This window comes from Lucilia sericata, unplaced genomic scaffold (genome assembly GCF_015586225.1).
Source record: "Lucilia sericata isolate MDLA Ls3-8-SP2 unplaced genomic scaffold, ASM1558622v1 Contig000032F_arrow, whole genome shotgun sequence".
Lineage (NCBI taxonomy): Eukaryota > Metazoa > Arthropoda > Insecta > Diptera > Calliphoridae > Lucilia > Lucilia sericata.
This window is the reverse complement of record NW_023994070.1, coordinates 532,291-552,981: the sequence shown is the minus strand read 5'-3', so window position 1 is coordinate 552,981 and position 20,691 is coordinate 532,291. Positions and strand designations below refer to the sequence as shown.

Genomic DNA, 20,691 nt, shown 5'->3' with positions numbered 1-20,691 from the left:
TGCGACCTGTACTTTGATAACAACGTTTTTTTTTCATGATAAGGAGCGCACAACAGGCCCGATAGTGGCCTAGGTGTATTTCTTCGGATTTGATGTAGTATATATCTTCCTATCGACCTACCTACCTACCTACCTCTTGAAAATTGCGACCTGTACTTTGATAACAACATTTACATGGACACACGGACGGTCGGACGGACGGACATCGTTAAATCGACTTAGAAAGAGATTCTGAGTCGATCGGTATACTTTAAGGTGGGTATAGTACTAATATTTTAATGCGTTACAAACATCAGCACAAACGCATAATCCCCTTCCCACTATAGTGGTGTAGGGTATACAAATTCATGTTAAGAATGTTAACTGAACGAACGTTTAAGTTGTAGAATAAGGGTATTAATATGTATTACTTTTTCTTGACCTAATCAAAATTAGTTCTACATATGCATAAAGAAATTACTAAATAGTAGTACCCTATCTACGGAAACAAAATTGATGTCGAGTTATATAAAAAATAGATTGTCAAATGGGTTTAATAAAAAGAAGCTTGATTGTAAAGGGCAAAGAATATAAAGAAATTGGGGCTTGTCAGTTGGTACGTAAAGGAGTTGTCATTCGGTACCTAACTCTAAGTATGTATTGGTAGAATTTTTGTATTAGTATTGGAGCTCCAACCACTTTCACCACACTTTTCAAACATACATACTTGCATAAAATCGTACATAAAAATTTTAGAAAAAATAAATAACATTTAAATTTTTACATTCGCAGATTTTTTAAGTTATTTTGCCCACATCTAATCAGTAAACATTTAATAAATATATTTTTCGGACTTAAAATCTCTTTTTTAGCAAAAAAATAAGTTTATTTTAAATAATTTTTTCATTTTCAATACCAAAATATACAACTTTGTTTTGTCAATTTTAATTTCAACACACAAAAATTAATTGTCAAAAAAATTAAAAAAATATTTTTTTAGTTTGTGAAAAATAAAAATATTTCGAATTGTTAAATGCGATAAAATTGTGTAAAAAATTAAAAAATAGTTATGTGTTTGTGAAAAAACGTCGTTCAAGTCCTATTATCCCGGTATTTTCGCGAAAAAGTTTTGAAGTATTGTGAGAGAATTGAGTTCTCACAAGTGTGTTGAATTTACACAGAACTCGTCTGTGAAGAGAATAAAATGTTATTGTTGTAAAACAATGTCATAGTCCAACTTCTTATTATTCTTTGGTAAAGGGTATCAAAGATTTGTCATAGCCAAATATATGTAGCATTCTAACAAGTTTATTTTCAATTTACTTGAAAGGATAAAATTTTTGTTTTTTACAAGACAATTTAGAAATTATGTTTGTATACAAACCTGGAATAATTTGTCCTTAATACACGTTCCGCCCATGTTTGAGCTCTTGGGATATCTCTTGGTACTCCAACTTGTTTTTTATCTAAGTAATCAATAACATCATCATAATAATTTGTTCTATAATTATACATGTATTTGTATTGGAGGAATTTAGGCCTAAAATATATTTTTTATTTTTGTTGAACTGTATTTTAATTTTTATTTTTACTTACCTAACCCAATGTCTATACAACTGAACAGGTTTTCTATAACCATCATCCTCTGGAGGCGGTGGCGGCGGAGCCAAATCATCTTCGACATTTTCTTTGTTTGTCTGATCGGATGCAACACCATCTGTTTGACTAATTAATGTTTCTTGTTGGGATGTTTCCTGAGAATCATTTGTTTCGGTCGTCTCATCGATTGCCCATGGATCTTCTTCATCACCCATATCTGGAAAGTTATGTAAAAATTAATGTTTTACTTTTATTTTGACTGTCTAAAAATTAAATAAATTAAAATGTGTTAGATAATAATGTTTTATTAACTATTGTAATGTTTAAATGTGGGAATTTTTTTTATAATTTATTATTATTATTTTAATCTTAGACCGGCAACCAGATGCCTATGGTCTCCAATGCGCCAATTTCCGAAGAGCGCAAAGTCCCTATTTAATAAGGAGATGAGTCTTTGTAAAGGTTTAACAAAGTCTGGTTTTATTTGTATAATTTCGGGGTTTATCTATCTATATCAGTGCTGCCCATACACATACTGTTACACATCAATTTGTATTGGTAAAGCAGCAGAGAACAAAATGTAACCCAAAATAAAACTATACTAATAAAATGACTGCGAACTAAAAAGTATATTCTAACTGTCAAATAGATATTATGGATTTTGACAGAAAGCGTACATTAAAGTTCATATATAAAAAACTATCAGCTGTGCTCTCTCATTCATCTACATAAATTCGGCTTTCTAAAAATTTTGTTGTTGTATTTCTGTGTGGATTTTAAAAAAAAGTTGCGTACAGATCTTACTTCGACAAATGCTGATCAGCAACTGAGTTGATTTTGTTTTGCAAGTTGAGAGATAATCAACTAATACATGCTCAAATAAGAAAATACACAAGTAAGCTTATAGCGTAGGTGAGTCAACGCAACGTCACCAGAAATTTCTTGCCCTATCTCGCGTGATAGGAATCGCGATTTTGGGCAACATTGATCTAAATATATAAATATATAAAAATTAATGTGTGTTTATTTGTTTGTGGATTTGTTTGTTTGTTTGAAGTCTATAGACGGCTAAACGGCTGGACCGATTTTCTTGAAATTTGTGAAGTAGGCGAGTTGCCACGCCTACTTATTTAATAGCTATTAAAAGTCATATATCTTGGAAACTGGTAAAATTAGAGTTTTCATAACAATATTTTTTACCAAAATGGGCGGAATGACTATAGTGGGCGTGGCACCTTCCATATTAAGAAAATATTAAATCAGTGGGCGGACTAGCAGCAGGGGCGTGGCACCTCCTTAATTGAATACAAAAATTCGTTTATCTTGGAAACTATTAGAGTTAAAAGCTTCCAATTTTGCAAGAAGAACTTTAGCATCCATGGAAATATTTTGGGTAATAAATAGGCGGACTATCAATGGGGGGAGCGGCACCTCCCATATGAATTAAATACAAAAAAATATTTTATATAAGAAACTAATAGAACTAGATTCCTAAAATTTTGCCAAAAGGACTTTCATATTCATCTGAACATTTTGGGGGAAAAAAGCGGACTTTGATCAGGGGGTGGCTTGGAACCCCCATATGAATTATATAGACAAATTTGTATATCTGAGATACTGTAGAAGCTAGAATCTTCAAATTTTACACGAAGAACTTTGACATTCATGCAAACATTTAAAGAAAAATTGGCGGACTTTCAATAGGGGGATTGGCCCCTCACATATTAATTAAATTCGGAAAAATTGGCGAACTTGCAATAATTTGAGTGGCATTTCTCATGTGTAAGTGGGTTTTTTGCTTTTAGTGTAGCAAAGCACACTGGGTATAGCTAGTATACTATATTTTAGTATCCCTTCTCTTATTCTAATTAATAATCTATCTTAGTCTAATTATAATTCTATTTTCCTATTGGCTATCACATTTGAGTGATATTTAGTACATGTGAGTGTTTTGTGTGTAACATATGTGCAACATGACACATTGCACTCAAATGCACTTTACATTTTTTATGTTATTACTACCTCCGTGTACCCGGCGTTGCCCGGGTTTCTTCGAAAAGTAAAGAGAATATTTTTCTGTAATGGCTTTTTTTGAAATAGATATCAAAATTTAGCTTATAACGATAAAATAGTTATTATATTTTTCTGCCTTTTTTAATCCTTAATGTCAGTTTCTGGACCAAAAAGTCCCTTAAAAATGTAGAAATTGTAAATGAGCATAAATTAGAAAATTTTTAATAATTTGTAGAAAAATTTAAGAAACTTTTTTTGAGAAATTATGCTGAAATCAGCATTTTCAATCACTGGTAGGGAACTAAGGACACTTTCAAATCATTTGTTTTATTTTTTCCATGTGCAGTAGATTTAAAGAACTGTTCAATTTAAATTGGGTCACACCGTACTTTGAATTGTAGTGCTGGTGTCTTTGGGGACATTTTTTAATTTCAAAAATACGTACCATTAACCGTATAAAATTTCAAGCGATTTTTAAAAATAAATTTAAATTTAAAATAATTTTAAATTTAAAAATAAATTTAAATTTTATATTTTTGATATAAAACTCGATTTGTATGGAAAATATGAATGATTACGGATCTTTAAGGAGCGCACAACAGGCCCGATAGTCCTCCTATCAACCTAACCTAACGGATTTGATGTAGTATACATCCTCCTATCAACCTAACCTAACGGATCTTTTTTGTTTTCTCGAATTGAGAATTATATAAATAAAAATTTTAAAGGGAGATATGAATGATTTTCTAGATGGTTTTTGTTCAGTAGTTTTTATTCTGCATACCAAAGTGGCACGTAGGTGGAAAATATTAGCGATATACGGATCTAGAACAATATAACATTGATAAAAAATTTCCATATGCTATTTTTTGATCGTAGTAAACTACATCTGATTCTGTTTTAAAATAGTTTTTTCGTGGATATACAGCGGATTACAGGTTTTGAAATAATAATAGTTTTCCGGTGGAAAATATAAGTGATGGGATATACGAATCTACAACCGATTTTACGCTTTAATTGAAAATCGATTTTGATAATAAATTAAATTGATTACAGTTTTTTACCTAGTCGTAAAGTAAGTTAAGGGCCTACAAACGTTTTAGAGTTTTCAAATAAAAATTAATGTTTGATTAAAATTTTAACTACCTTAATAATAATTCTCATATACTATAAGAAGTATATATCATGAGCATTGTAATTGTAACAAAAAATTAACGGAAAAAGGTCATTGCATTTCATTAAGATCACAACAGGCCCGAAATTAGTGGTACAGGTGTATTTATTCGGATTTGATGTATTAAACATTCTCTTCCTCAAACATCTATCTAAACTTCCACGATAGATCTATTATCATGCAAAATTTCATGAAGCATAAAATCCAGATCAAAAAGTTCATTCCAAAAATTCACTGTCTGTTGCCAAATTTCTTGAAAATTGGTTCATGTTTTTTTATATTTAGCATAGAAATTTGGTGTATTAACTGTTATTTTAAAAGTGAACATAAAAATGTGCGTAGCATCAAATCAATGTCATATAGAGTAATTTTTAACTTCTGAGGTCAGACCTATTAATATGGCGGATTTTATGTATATCGGTTTTGTAATTATGTAGTGAAAGAGTAATAAAAGAGTCTCATATATATTTATTATTATATATTATACGTTTTGAAAATGTAATGTGTCCTACTGTTCATTCCACAACATTCATTATAACAGATTTCATGAAAATCGGATTAGTACTTTTTTGTAAGTAAATTGGTAAATTTGGTATAATAATTGTTTTACAAAAAGTTGGCGTAAAAAGGGGCATGGCGTCCGATCCAGATCTTATATAGTTTATAGTTCCTCCTGAGGTCAGACCTATCGGCATACCAAATTTCACGTAAAACGGTTCAGTAGTTTTCTGTAAGTCTTGAATGAAAATTTTGTATAAACAATTATATAGAATAAAGTGAGCATAACAGGAATCGTGACGTCCAATCATGATTTTATATAGCCTATTGTTCCACTTAGAATAGAACTATTAGTGTTCTAAATTTTATGTAAATCGGTTCAGTAGTTTGGCCGTGAAAGCGTAACAAACAGACAGAAAGAGATTTCATATAATTGTAGGATAGGATATAGGTAAGGATAGTTTTATAAAAGTGAGCGTATAAAGGAGCGTGGCATCAGTTCAAGATCTTATATATATCCTGTAGTCCTTTTCGAGCTTATACCTATCGGTATGCGAAATTTCATGTTTAGTAGTTTTTGCATATTGTGATTGCAAAATTGGTGTTTGTTTGAAGTCTATAGACGGCTAAACGGCTGGACCGATTTTCTTGAAATTTTTTCAAGTAGGCGAGTTGCCACGCCTACTTATTTAATAGCTATTAAAAGTCATATATCTAGGAAACTGGTACAATTAGAGTTTTCATAACAATATTTTTTACCAAAATGGGCGGAATGACTATAGTGGGCGTGGCACCTTCCATATTAAGAAAATATTAAATCAGTGGGCGGACTAGCAGCAGGGGCGTGGCACCTCCTTAATTGAATACAAAAATTCGTTTATCTTGGAAACTATTAGAGTTAAAAGCTTCCAATTTTGCAAGAAGAACTTTAGCATCCATGGAAATATTTTGGGTAATAAATAGGCGGACTATCAATGGGGGGAGCGGCACCTCCCATATGAATTAAATACAAAAAAATATTTTATCTAAGAAACTAATAGAACTAGATTCCTAAAATTTTGCCAAAAGGACTTTCATATTCATCTGAACATTTTGGGGGAAAAAAGCGGACTTTGATCAGGGGGTGTCTTGGAACCCCCATATGAATTATATAGACAAATTTGTATATCTGAGATACTGTAGAAGCTAGAATCTTCAAATTTTACACGAAGAACTTTGACATTCATGCGAACATTTAAAGAAAAATTTGCGGACTTTCAATAGGGGGATTGGCCCCTCACATATTAATTAATTAATTAATTAGTCTAATTATAATTCTATTTTCCTATTGGCTATCACATTTGAGTGATATTTAGTACATGTGAGTGTTTTGTGTGTAACATATGTGCAACATGACACATTGCACTCAAATGCACTTTACATTTTTTATATTATTACTACCTCCGTTTACCCGGCGTTGCCCGGAAAAGTAAAGAGAATATTTTTCTGTAATGGCTTTTTTTGAAATAGATATCAAAATTTAGCTTATAACGATAAAATAGTTATTATATTTTTCTGCCTTTTTTAATCCTTAATGTCAGTTTCTGGACCAAAAAGTCCCTTAAAAATGTAGAAATTGTAAATGAGCATAAATTAGAAAATTTTTAATAATTTGTAGAAAAATTTAAGAAACTTTTTTTGAGAAATTATGCTGAAATCAGCATTTTCAATCACTGGTAGGGAACTAAGGACACTTTCAAATCATTTGTTTTATTTTTTCCATGTGCAGTAGATTTAAAGAACTGTTCAATTTAAATTGGGTCACACCGTACTTTGAATTGTAGTGCTGGTGTCTTTGGGGACATTTTTTAATTTCAAAAATACGTACCATTAACCGTATAAAATTTCAAGCGATTTTTTTGCTGTTTGAAAAAGTACATGCAATTGAAAAAACTCTGAAACGATTATAAGAAATTCTGCACAAACTCATGAAAATTTGCGCTCATTGATTTCAAATTCCTTTAAAAAGAACAAAACTCGGTTTTTTTCTTTCCTAGGAAAATATGAAGAAACCTTGATCTTGGCAAAGAAAACAAAACTACTTTTAATTTGACAAACAATTTTGAGGTGTTCATTAAAGAGTAAAACCACCGTTTTGTCGTCATTGTTTCTCAAAAATACATCCGTTTATAAAAAAGTATGTTTAAAAATATTATTTTTATTTATTAGCTTATGCCTCCAGACTAAAGTTTTAGATGAATTTAGACACCACTTATTAAATCCGAAGAAATAAAGGTTTAAAGGTCAAATATCGTTAGAAATACATACAAGTTACCTAAATAATTTTACTTATTAAAATATCCACATCTTCCTTTAATTAAAAAATTTCTGAATTTGTTAATGGAAAATGTGTGCTGGAATTATTCAAAATCATTATTCAATTTGAAAAGCTTGGAATAAATACGACGCTACATACGTGCAGAGTGTTTGGTGGATTATTTTCTAAAAGTAAAAAAAATATTGAAAAATGAATTCATGCATCGTTTGAGATTTGCAAAAGTGCTGTCTTTCAGGACACTCTAATAGTAGTCAAATACATATCATGGTTTTTTCAGATTTGAGCTGCATTTAAAAATGACAACCGAATTTATATCAAGATAATTTTTTGATGGTTTATTTATTGTTATATCGATTTAAAAATAAATTTAAATTTTATATTTTTGATATAAAACTCGATTTGTATGGAAAATATGAATGATTACGGATCTTTAAGGAGCGCACAACAGGCCCGATAGTCCTCCTATCAACCTAACCTAACGGATTTGATGTAGTATACATCCTCCTATCAACATAACCTAACGGATCTTTTTTGTTTTCTCGAATTGAGAGTTATATAAATAAAAATTTTAAAGGGAGATATGAATGATTTTCTAGATGGTTTTTGTTCAGTAGTTTTTATTCTGCATACCAAAGTGGCACGTAGGTGGAAAATATTAGCGATATACGGATCTAGGACAATATAACATTGATAAAAAATTTCCATATGCTATTTTTTGATCGTAGTAAACTACATCTGATTCTGTTTTAAAATAGTTTTTTCGTGGATATACAGCGGATTACAGGTTTTGAAATAATAATAGTTTTCCGGTGGAAAATATAAGTGATGGGATATACGAATCTACAACCGATTTTACGCTTTAATTGAAAATCGATTTTGATAATAAATTAAATTGATTACAGTTTTTTTACCTAGTCGTAAAGTAAGTTAAGGGCCTACAAACGTTTTAGAGTTTTCAAATAAAAATTAATGTTTGATTAAAATTTTAACTACCTTAATAATAATTCTCATATACTATAAGAAGTATATATCATGAGCATTGTAATTGTTACAAAAAATTAACGGAAAAAGGTCATTGCATTTCATTAAGATCACAACAGGCCCGAAATTAGTGGTACAGGTGTATTTATTCGGATTTGATGTATTAAACATTCTCTTCCTCAAACACCTATCTAAACTTCCACGATAGATCTATTATCATGCAAAATTTCATGAAGCATAAAATCCAGATCAAAAAGTTCATTCCAAAAATTCACTGTCTGTTGCCAAATTTCTTGAAAATTGGTTCATGTTTTTTTATATTTAGCATAGAAATTTGGTGTATTAACTGTTATTTTAAAAGTGAACATAAAAATGTGCGTAGCATCAAATCAATGTCATATAGAGTAATTTTTAACTTCTGAGGTCAGATCTATTAATATGGCGGATTTTATGTATATCGGTTTTGTAATTATGTAGTGAAAGAGTAATAAAAGAGTCTCATATATATTTATTATTATATATTATACGTTTTGAAAATGTAATGTGTCCTACTGTTCATTCCACAACATTCATTATAACAGATTTCATGAAAATCGGATTAGTACTTTTTTGTATGTAAATTGGTAAATTTGGTATAATAATTGTTTTACAAAAAGTTGGCGTAAAAAGGGCCATGCCCTAAGGATAGTTTTATAAAAAGTGAGCGTATAAGCGAGCGTGGCATCAGTTCAAGATCTTATATATATCCTGTAGCCCTTTTCGAGCTTATACCTATCGGTATGCGAAATTTCATGTTTAGTAGTTTTCGCATATTGTGATTGCAAAATTGGTGTTATAATAGTTTTACAAAAAGTGGGCGGAAAAAAGGGCGTGGCATTCGATCATGATCTTATATAGCATATTGCTCCTTTTGGGGTTAGATATTAGCGGTCCAAATTTCATGTAAATCGGTTGAGCAGTTTTGCCGTGAAAGCGTAACAAACAAACACACAAACAAACAGTCTGTTTTATATACATACTAGCTATACCCAGTGTGCTATGCTACGCTAAAAGCAAATTATTGCAAGTTCGCCAATTTTTTCGAATTTAATTCAAATGGGAAAGTCCGCCCATTTTTCTCTAAATGTTCACATGGCTATAGTATCTCAGAAATACAAATTTTTCTATATAATTCATATGGGGGTTCCAAGCCGCCCCCCGATGAAAGTCCGCTTTTTTCCCCCAAAATATTCAGATGAATATGAAAGTCCTTTTTGCAAAATTTTAGGAATCTTGTTCTATTAGTTTCTTAGATAAAATATTTTGTTGTATCATATGGGAGGTGCAGTCTACCCCCCGTTGGTAGTCTGCCAATTTATTACCCAAAATATTTACATGGATGCTAAAGTTCTTCGTGCAAAATTTGATGCTTTTAACTCTAATAGTTTCTAAGATAAACGAATTAGTGTATTTAATTAATATGAGAGGTGCCACGCCCCCTGCTGCTAGTCCGCCAACTTTTTATCCTAGCTAATCATATTGATACTTATGTGGCTCCGACCAAATTCGAGGTCTCTAACTGTTACATTTTCCGAGATATACTGATTTAATATTTTCTTAATATGGAAGGTGCCATGCTCACTATAATCATTCCGTCCATTTTGCGCAAAAATATTCTTATGGATGTCAAAGTTGTCCGTCAAAATTTGAGAACTCTAATTGTACCAGTTTCCAAGATATATGACTTTTAATAGCTATTAAATAAGTAGGCGTGGCACCTCGCCTACTTGAAATCATTATTATTATTATTATTATTATTATTATTATTATTATTATTATTATTATTATTATTATTATTATTATTATTATTATTATTATTATTATTATTATTATTATTATTATTATTATTATTATTATTATTATTATTAACGATTTAACGATTTTGAAGATTCTAACTGCAATAGTTCTCTAGATTTACAATATGTTACATATTAGAGATGCCAAGCAAATTACTGAAAGTTCGCCAATTTCTATCTATCTATGAAAAATTTGAATAATATAATAGTTTCCAAGATATACGAAATTTTGTATTTAATTCATTTATGTAGTGCCAAGCCCCCAATTGAAAGCTCGCCCGTTATTCTCTAAATGTTCACTGAATGTCTGAGTTTTTTATGTAAAATTTTAAGATTCTAGCTCTAGTAGTTTCCAGATATACAATTATTCTATTTCATTCATGTGGTTGCTTCAAGCTCCCCAGATGACAGTCCGATATTTTTCCTCCAAAATATTCATATGATTATTGATGTAATTTCTGCAAAATTTGAAGAATCTAGTTCTATTAGTTTCCCAGATAAACGAAATTTTATATTTAAGTCATATGGGAGTTGTCAAGTTCCCCATTGAAAGTCCGCCCGTTATACTCTAATTGTTCAGATGAATGTCAAAGTTTTTCAAGTAAAATTTGAAGATATAGTTTCTAAGATATACGATTTTGTCTAATTAATTCATATGGGGGCTCCACGCCCCCCATATGAAATTCCGCTCGTTTTCCCCCAAAATTTTCAGTTGAATATTAAAGTAATTTATGCAAAATTTAAAGAATCTAGTTCTATTAGTTTCCCAGATAAATAAATGTTTGTATTTAATTAATATGGGAAGTGCCAAGTCCCCCATTTAAAGTCCGCCAATTGTTTCCTAAATGTTCACATTAATGTCAAAGTACTTCATGTAATATTTAAAGATTCTACATCTAATAGTTTCTCAGATATAAGAATTTTTCTATTAAATTCATGTGGGGGTTTCAAGCCCCCAAGATAAAAGCCCGCCTTTTTTTCTCCAAAATGTTTAGATGAATATTAAAGTAATTTGTGCAAAATTTGAAGAATCTAGTTCTATTAGTTTGCCAGATAAACGAAATTTTGTATTTAATTAATATGGGAGGTACCAAGTACCCCATTGAAAATCCGCCCGTTATGCTCTAATTGTTCAGATGAATGTCAAGGTTCTTCAAGTAAAATTTGAAGATTCTAGCTCTAATAGTTTCTCAGATATACGAATTTTTCTATTAAATTCATATGGGGGCTCAGACGAATATTTTAGTTCTTAGTGCAAAAGTTAAAGAATTTAGTTATATTAGTTTCCCAGATAAACGAATTTTTGCATTTAATTAATATGGGAGGTGCCGCTCCCCTCATGGGTAGTCCGCCAATTTATTGGCATGGATGTTAAAGTTATTTGTGCAAAATTTTAAGATTCTAACTGTAATTGTTTCCAAGATAAACGAATTTTTGTTTTTAATTTATATGGGAGGTGCCACACCCCCTAATGCTAGTCCGCCTACTTTTTGTCCTAAATAATCCTATTGACACTAAAAATTTGACTCTAACTGTTGTATTATCTCAAATATACGGATTTAATATTTTCTAATATGGGCGTGGCACCTCGCCCACTTGACATTTCAAAAAAAGTAGCCTATTACCTATTCCAGACATACAGGAAAACGCTGTGAAAATTTCAAGAAAATCGGTTCAGCAGTTTTGTAGTCTATAACGTTCAAACATACAAACAAACACACATTCATTTTTATATATATAGATTATATAAATGCAAATCTATTCAGCCCATTTCATCGGCTCTAATTGTACCAGTTTCCAAGATATATGACTTTTAATAGCTATTAAATAAGTAGGCGTGGCACCTCGCCTACTTGAAATCATTATTATTATTATTATTATTATTATTATTATTATTATTATTATTATTATTATTATTATTATTATTATTATTATTATTATTATTATTATTATTATTATTATTATTATTATTATTATTATTATTATTAACGATTTAACGATTTTGAAGATTCTAACTGCAATAGTTCTCTAGATTTACAATATGTTACATATTAGAGATGCCAAGCAAATTACTGAAAGTTCGCCAATTTCTATCTATCTATGAAAAATTTGAATAATATAATAGTTTCCAAGATATACGAAATTTTGTATTTAATTCATTTATGTAGTGCCAAGCCCCCAATTGAAAGCTCGCCCGTTATTCTCTAAATGTTCACTGAATGTCTGAGTTTTTTATGTAAAATTTTAAGATTCTAGCTCTAGTAGTTTCCAGATATACAATTATTCTATTTCATTCATGTGGTTGCTTCAAGCTCCCCAGATGACAGTCCGATATTTTTCCTCCAAAATATTCATATGATTATTGATGTAATTTCTGCAAAATTTGAAGAATCTAGTTCTATTAGTTTCCCAGATAAACGAAATTTTATATTTAAGTCATATGGGAGTTGTCAAGTTCCCCATTGAAAGTCCGCCCGTTATACTCTAATTGTTCAGATGAATGTCAAAGTTTTTCAAGTAAAATTTGAAGATATAGTTTCTAAGATATACGATTTTGTCTAATTAATTCATATGGGGGCTCCACGCCCCCCATATGAAATTCCGCTCGTTTTCCCCCAAAATTTTCAGTTGAATATTAAAGTAATTTATGCAAAATTTAAAGAATCTAGTTCTATTAGTTTCCCAGATAAATAAATGTTTGTATTTAATTAATATGGGAAGTGCCAAGTCCCCCATTTAAAGTCCGCCAATTGTTTCCTAAATGTTCACATTAATGTCAAAGTACTTCATGTAATATTTAAAGATTCTACATCTAATAGTTTCTCAGATATAAGAATTTTTCTATTAAATTCATGTGGGGGTTTCAAGCCCCCAAGATAAAAGCCCGCCTTTTTTTCTCCAAAATGTTTAGATGAATATTAAAGTAATTTGTGCAAAATTTGAAGAATCTAGTTCTATTAGTTTGCCAGATAAACGAAATTTTGTATTTAATTAATATGGGAGGTACCAAGTACCCCATTGAAAATCCGCCCGTTATGCTCTAATTGTTCAGATGAATGTCAAGGTTCTTCAAGTAAAATTTGAAGATTCTAGCTCTAATAGTTTCTCAGATATACGAATTTTTCTATTAAATTCATATGGGGGCTCAGACGAATATTTTAGTTCTTAGTGCAAAAGTTAAAGAATTTAGTTATATTAGTTTCCCAGATAAACGAATTTTTGCATTTAATTAATATGGGAGGTGCCGCTCCCCTCATGGGTAGTCCGCCAATTTATTGGCATGGATGTTAAAGTTATTTGTGCAAAATTTTAAGATTCTAACTGTAATTGTTTCCAAGATAAACGAATTTTTGTTTTTAATTTATATGGGAGGTGCCACACCCCCTAATGCTAGTCCGCCTACTTTTTGTCCTAAATAATCCTATTGACACTAAAAATTTGACTCTAACTGTTGTATTATCTCAAATATACGGATTTAATATTTTCTAATATGGGCGTGGCACCTCGCCCACTTGACATTTCAAAAAAAGTAGCCTATTACCTATTCCAGACATACAGGAAAACGCTGTGAAAATTTCAAGAAAATCGGTTCAGCAGTTTTGTAGTCTATAACGTTCAAACATACAAACAAACACACATTCATTTTTATATATATAGATTATATAAATGCAAATCTATTCAGCCCATTTCATCGGCATCGGTCCACATGTGCTCCTATCCCCCATATAAAGCCTCTTTTAGAAAATAAGTTTTTCGTTAATAAATTGCTTTTTTTGGTCAATTATGGACCGATCCTCGTCAAATTTTCTAGAACGATTTAAGTTTAGGCAGTAATGAGCGTCAAAGCTATTTTCTGAAGGGGACCTTATATGGGGGGTAGGATCAATTATGAACCGATCCTTATAAAATTTTACAAAGCGATTTAGGTTCCTGTAAAATATGTTCATGTCGAATTACATCGCTATAGATGCTTCCTTAAGGCAGTTATGAGCGTTAAAGTAATTTTCTGAAGGGGACCTAACATGGGGACTAAGGTCAATTTTGGGCCGATCCTTATAAAATGTTACAATGATATTAAGGTTCCTATACAATATATTCATGTCGAATTTCATCGCTATAGATTTTTGTTAGACATTTATGAGCGTTAAAGTCTTTTTCTGAGGGGGACCTTATATGGGGATAGGGTCAATTATGAACCGATCCTTTAAAATTATACAAAGCGATTTAGGTTCCTGTAAGAAATGTTCACGTCGAATTACATCGCTATAGATGCTTCTTTTGGACAGTTATAAGCGTTAAAGTCATTTTCTGAAGGGGACCTTATATGGGGGATAGGGTCAATTATGGACCTATCCTTATACAATTTTACAATGATATTAAGTTTTCTATAAAATATGTTCATGTCGAATTCCATCGCTATAGATGCTTCTTTAAAGCAGTTATTAGCGTTAAAGTTATTTTATGAAGGGGACCTTATATAGGGTCAATTATGGGCCGATACTTATAAAATTTTACAATGATATTAAGGTTCCTATAAGATATGCTCATGTCGAATATCGCTATAGATGGTTCTTTAAGGCAGTTATGAGCGTTAAAGTCTTTTTCTGAAGGGGACCTTCTCGTCTTAGAATTTAATAAGGATCCAGAATATATATACTTTTATGGATCTTAGATGAAAATTTCGATGTGTTACAAACGGAATGACAAAAACAATTTACCCCCATTCATAACTGGTGTAGGCCAAGCCCGACTATACTTTCTTACTTGTTTTTTCCTCCAAAATGCTCAAATTAATATTTAAGTTCTTCGTGCAAAATTTGAAGAATTTAGTCCCTTTAGTTTCCCAAATAAACGAATTTTTGTATTTAATTAATATGGGAGGAGCCGCTCCCCTCATGGGTAGTCCGCCAATTTATTACCCAAAATGTTTAAATGGATGTTAAAGTTATTCGTGTAAAATGTTAATATTCTAACTGTAATAGTTTCCATGATAAACGAATTTATGTATTTAATTTATATGGGAGGTGCCACGCCCCCTAATGCAAGCCCGCCTACTTCGTGGTTCCATTATTCCAAGAGGCCTTATGGGATTCTCTCACCCATATTTTTAGTTCAGCGTTTGTTGCGTCGAATGGTTTTGCGTTTGTCAGGTTAACTGCCTCGAGCTCCCTTCCCTTTAAAGCTATTACATTCGCCCTTTCGTTGCCGACTACTCCCGAGTGGGCTGGTACCCATATGTTGTGAACCTTACCTCTGGGAGAACATTCAGTTAAAGCTTTGTTACAATCCAATACGGTCTTAGATTTAGTTCTATCGCCTGATATCACCCTAATTGCCTTCTGGCTGTCGGTAAATATATTAAGCGCTGTGGGCGCCATATATTCTAATCCAATTTACGCATTCCGTTATTGCTCGTACTTCTGCCTGGAAGCTTGTGTTATGATTTGGTAAACGGTGGTATATTTCTGTTTCTGGGTCTTCAATATAGAAACCCAGCCCCACTTTGTCCCCCAATTTAGAGCCATCCGTGTAACAACGGATTCCTAATGGTATTTACTCTAATGTTCCGCTTGACCAAGACATTCTATCTGGGATCAGCGTTTCAAAGTTTCCGACATATTCTGTGTCTGGTATACGATCAGGGACGTCCGATGATTGTGTATAACCTTCCTATGTGTCTAGTATACATTGATGACGTGTCCTGGCTTTTGGCCAGTTCGCCTAATGTAAAGAGCCGTTCGGCTGTAAGCCCCGCCTCATATCTTAAATATGTTTCAAAGGGTGGAATATCTAGCAACGTTTCCAGAGCTTTGGTTGAAGTAGTACACATGGCACCACTTATACCCAAGCAGCATGTACGCTGAACTCCCTGTAGTAGTTTGATATTGGACTTTTTGTCTAAAGCAGTCCACCAGATTATTGAAGCATAAGCTTGAATTGGTCTAATTACACTTTTATAAAGCCAATTTGTCATAGTAGGACTAAGACCCCATTTCATGCCTATAATTCTCCTACATATCGCCCAGCACCGATGTGCCTTGTTGATCCTATCCTCTATGTGGTGTCTCCATTTTAATTTCCGGTCGAGGATTACACCTAAGTACTTAACTTTGTCTGTCACTGGTATCTTCTTGCCCAGGAAGCAAGGTTCAGTATACATAGAAATTTTTGTCTTTCTTGTGAAAAGACAGATTTCCGTTTTTGCCGGGTTAACATTTAGGCCTCTCGGTTGAGCCCAGCTCAAGGCCGTATTCAGAGCCTCCTCAGCTCATCTACACAAGTAATTTGGATCCTTTCCCTTTAAAGGTATTACGACATCGTCTGCATAGCAGACAGGTCTAAGTCTTTTCTCGGTTAGGGTCCTTAGGAGGCTATTAATCGTTGTAACCCAGAGTAAAGGTGACAAAATGCCACCCTGTGGTATACCGCGAAATACCTTTTTCCTGATAGTTATATCGTACATCTCGCAGCTTATCCATCTATTCCTTAGCATGTGGTTGATCCAGTTACGGAGCACCCGGTCAACATAAAACTGGTCTAGGGATTGGATAAGAGTTTCAGTGTGCACGTTATTGAAGGCGCCTTCGATGTCAATGCATACCGCCAGTGTATACAGTTTGCTATCAAAGGATGAACTTCGTTTAAAGCGGTTTTCACCGATCGTCCCTTTACATAAGCATGCTGCTTAAATTTTAGGTCTTTGTCGGGTATACTGCTTTTCACCATACTATTAACTATCCGTTCCAAGGTTTTAAGTAGGAAGGACGTAAGACTTATCGGTCGATAAGACTTTGGTGTCGAATAGCTAGGTTTCCCTGGTTTAGGTATAAATATTACCCTTGCATCCTGCCATTTAATGGGGGTATATGCGAATTTCAAGCATGCAGTGAATATCTGAGACAGATGTACGGAAACCAGTCCCGCCTCCATCTGTAAAATGCCGGGAAAATGCCATCCAGCCCTGCAGCTTTATAGGGAGCGAAGCTCTTGATTGCCCCTTTAACCATATCAGATGTAATTACAATTTCCGTGTTAGCCTCCCCTTCCTTCAATATCGGTTCATCTATGTTATTCGATATACCGGGTGGAAAATGAGAGTCCATTAGGAGTTTCATTGTCTCCTCCATATCCTCCAACCTCCTGCCCGTATTATAGACCATAGATTCTGGTTGGACATGAGTTTTAGATAGGAATTTTTTTATCTTCGATACGTCATTTACGCTGTCTACCTGTTCACAGAAAAGTTTCCAGGAGTCTCGTTTGGCTTTACGAACAATTTTCTTATATTCACCAAGTTTACTACGATACTCATCCCAGTATACTGCGGTCTTTTTACGCCGTGCCCGGTTAAATAGTTTGCGAATAGTCCTACCAAAGTTCCGGATCTCCCCGGTTACCCAGGAACCGAACATTGTCCAATTAGTTTTAGACTTATTCCGAAACTTTATCGGCTTTGGTGGCGGCCGTAGTATTTTGAATCTTATGTTCAAAAGTTCGATGTGATCAAGTCTTTAGTATTAAGGAAATCCATAAGGGCTTGTCCCCTGCGATTGGTGTTTGTACTACCCCAAGCTACATGGTGGGAGTTGGCATCACAACCTATTACAATTTTCTTATTTTGCCTTTGTGCCTCTTCGACCAGTTTCATCAGCTCCGACGTTGGTGGTAGTGTCGGAGAATCGAAAGGCTGGTAAACAGATGCAAGGTATATGTTGCCACGACCTTGCTTCAGTACCGTTGCATCCGATGTGGATAATCCTGTTGAGAGGACAAAACATAAATTCTTGTGACATAAGATACATGTTCTCGGTCGAGACCCTGTATCAGCGTAGAAAAGTTGGAAATTTACGTGATTTAATCCAGAAACCTTGTTGCGAATCGTCCAAGGTTCCGTTGCATGCGATGTGGATAATCCTGTTGAGAGGACAAAACATAAATTCTTGTGACATAAGATACATGTTCTCGGTCGAGACCCTGTATCAGCGTAGAAAAGTTGGAAATTTACGTGATTTAATCCAGAAACCTTGTTGCGAATCGTCCAAGGTTCCGTTGCATGCGATGTGGATAATCCTGTTGAGAGGACAAAACATAAATTCTTGTGACATAAGATACATGTTCTCGGTCGAGACCCTGTATCAGCGTAGAAAAGTTGGAAATTTACGTGATTTAATCCAGAAACCTTGTTGCGAATCGTCCAAGGTTCCTGGATTAAAGCTATATGTATCTTACCTGTGTTAATTTTAGCCATCAGAGCGTTGGTAGCTGTCTCGCTCCGATGGAGGTTTATTTGGATAACCTCAATAATTGTCATCCATTTAAACTGTCTTCCAGCGAGCTAGTGATCACATCTCCGCTCGTTGGATTTGACTCCTCCGGGTAACCTGAAGTGGCTATTGATGCAGTGGGTACCATTGATGGCACTGCGGTGGCCTTATCAGGCATAGGAAGAGCAGTCTTTTTAATCGACACTTTCCCAATTTTGGACAGCACTGCTGTTCTGTCTTCTGGCGAGTGAGTGATTTCCTCCTCGCTTTTAGGATTTGACTCCTCAAAATTACCAGTACTTGCTAATGATGCTTTGGGTACCGTCTTAGGTATTTTAGTGTCCTTATCGGGGCCGGTTTTGACAATCGGCGCCTCCCCAATTTTGGAAAGGGCAGCTGCACCTTCTTTTGGCGAGTTAGTGGTATCTTCCCCGCTTTTAGGATTTGATTCCTTAACGTTATCAGTAGTTGCTACTGATGCTGTGGTCTTAAGTATTTTAGTGTCCTTTCTGAGGCTTGTTGTAACAGCCCAATTTTGAATATGACAGCTTTAGAGGCGAAGTAAGCCCTACCTTTATTCTTGGCAAGACTAGCCATAGATTTCTGGTCGATACCTATTACAAATAAAGTTTCCTCAGGTTCTTCTTTCCTGTAAAAGACGTCCCATTCTTCCACGGTCAGCTCAGTATTTTGACCACCAAGAATTTCCAGTATACGTTCATTAGCCAGTTTACTGCCCCATCCATTTATGTAGCCAGTGGACTTTAAGAGCACCGGAAGCTTGCTCTTCCTTGCCAGTCCCAGCTTAGCGCCGTCCCAGGGAGGAGGAATACTTTCCACCAAGTTCCTTAGGGTGCTAACACATTGGTGAGATGCCAACCTCATCAACATCACGCCCATTCTGAACTCGCAGCTCACGCTCTCTATTGGTTGTTTGCCCTTTGAAGCGATTGCGTGGTCCACTATCTTATTGTTCACCAGATCTTCTACCCTACTCTGTTGGTCTATTGCAGGGGTCGGCAAACTATGGCTCGCGAGCCAAATGCGGCTCTTTGGATGTGGAGCTGTGGCTCTATAGTTTCATACACAAATTTTATTTATTTTATAAAAAAATATTTGTATGCATATTTTAAAATCTTTCCGAATCGATTAACGAGCAATGTATTAAAACTAACAAAACACTTCGCAAACGTTTCTACAATATACAAAAGTTTTTAACTTTGCTTAATCGTTCTGTACATGAACAAAACAAAAACAAATACTTTTTGTGTGAGAAAGAAAGAACACAATTAGCTTTACGCTCATTTCCTTGCTTTTATTTGCCCCTACAATTATACATTTGAGAATAAATCCTCATTGAGCCATTTGAAATTGGTATTGGATCTCTAGAAATGCAGTTGATCAATTTAAAAAGTAAAGCTTTGTGTTGTGGAAAATTGTCAAAGTTTAAAAGCAAGTTGGGAGATTTAGGTAAAAAGCCAACTAACAAATGAAAATTTAGAGTCATTTTTGAAACTATAAACAACAAGTTATGATCCAAGCTTTCTAAAGCTATACAAACCTATCACTCCCATTGAATTTGTTCCATGTACAAGTTAATATTGTAAGAAAATGTTTAATTCTTTAAAGTGTTAATTGAAAAGTTCCCTATAAACGAATGGGGTATCATATCAGTGATCCTACGAGGTGCCATTAGATAAGATGTAAATCATGATCATACATTCCGAAATTTTTCGAATTAAAACATATATTTTGGAAATTTAAAATGTAGTAATTAATTAATAATGTGGAGAATTTTGATACAGTTAAATACTAAAAACTTAGTCTATCTCAAAACTTTAAACTTTAATCTTTTTTTATAAAAAGGTGCAAAAAATTATAAATTTATATATTGCACGTTTTAATGACAGTGATCTATGAAAGATTGATATATTTTTGACATAAAATTTTTGCCTATAAATAAGGGACCAGAAAGAGTATTAAGGACCCATCCTTACAAAATTTAGTAATGAAGTTTTGGATCCTATTAAA

The 20,691-nt window shown here is 33.3% G+C and overlaps 1 protein-coding gene across 4 annotated transcripts in view; it reads right to left on the bottom strand.

Annotated features, from left to right (window-relative positions):
• Positions 1–20,691, bottom strand: part of LOC119611996 (flightin) — a 149,292-nt gene that overhangs the window by 80,465 nt on the left and 48,136 nt on the right. For all 4 annotated transcript variants that reach the window (XM_037967709.1, XM_037967705.1, XM_037967723.1 and 1 more), the window contains 2 exons: positions 1,576–1,795; positions 1,364–1,519 (listed from right to left, as the gene is read on the bottom strand). In XM_037967709.1, coding sequence (XP_037823637.1) covers positions 1,364–1,519; positions 1,576–1,795 — 376 coding nt within the window. The remainder of the gene's footprint in view (positions 1–1,363; positions 1,520–1,575; positions 1,796–20,691) is intronic.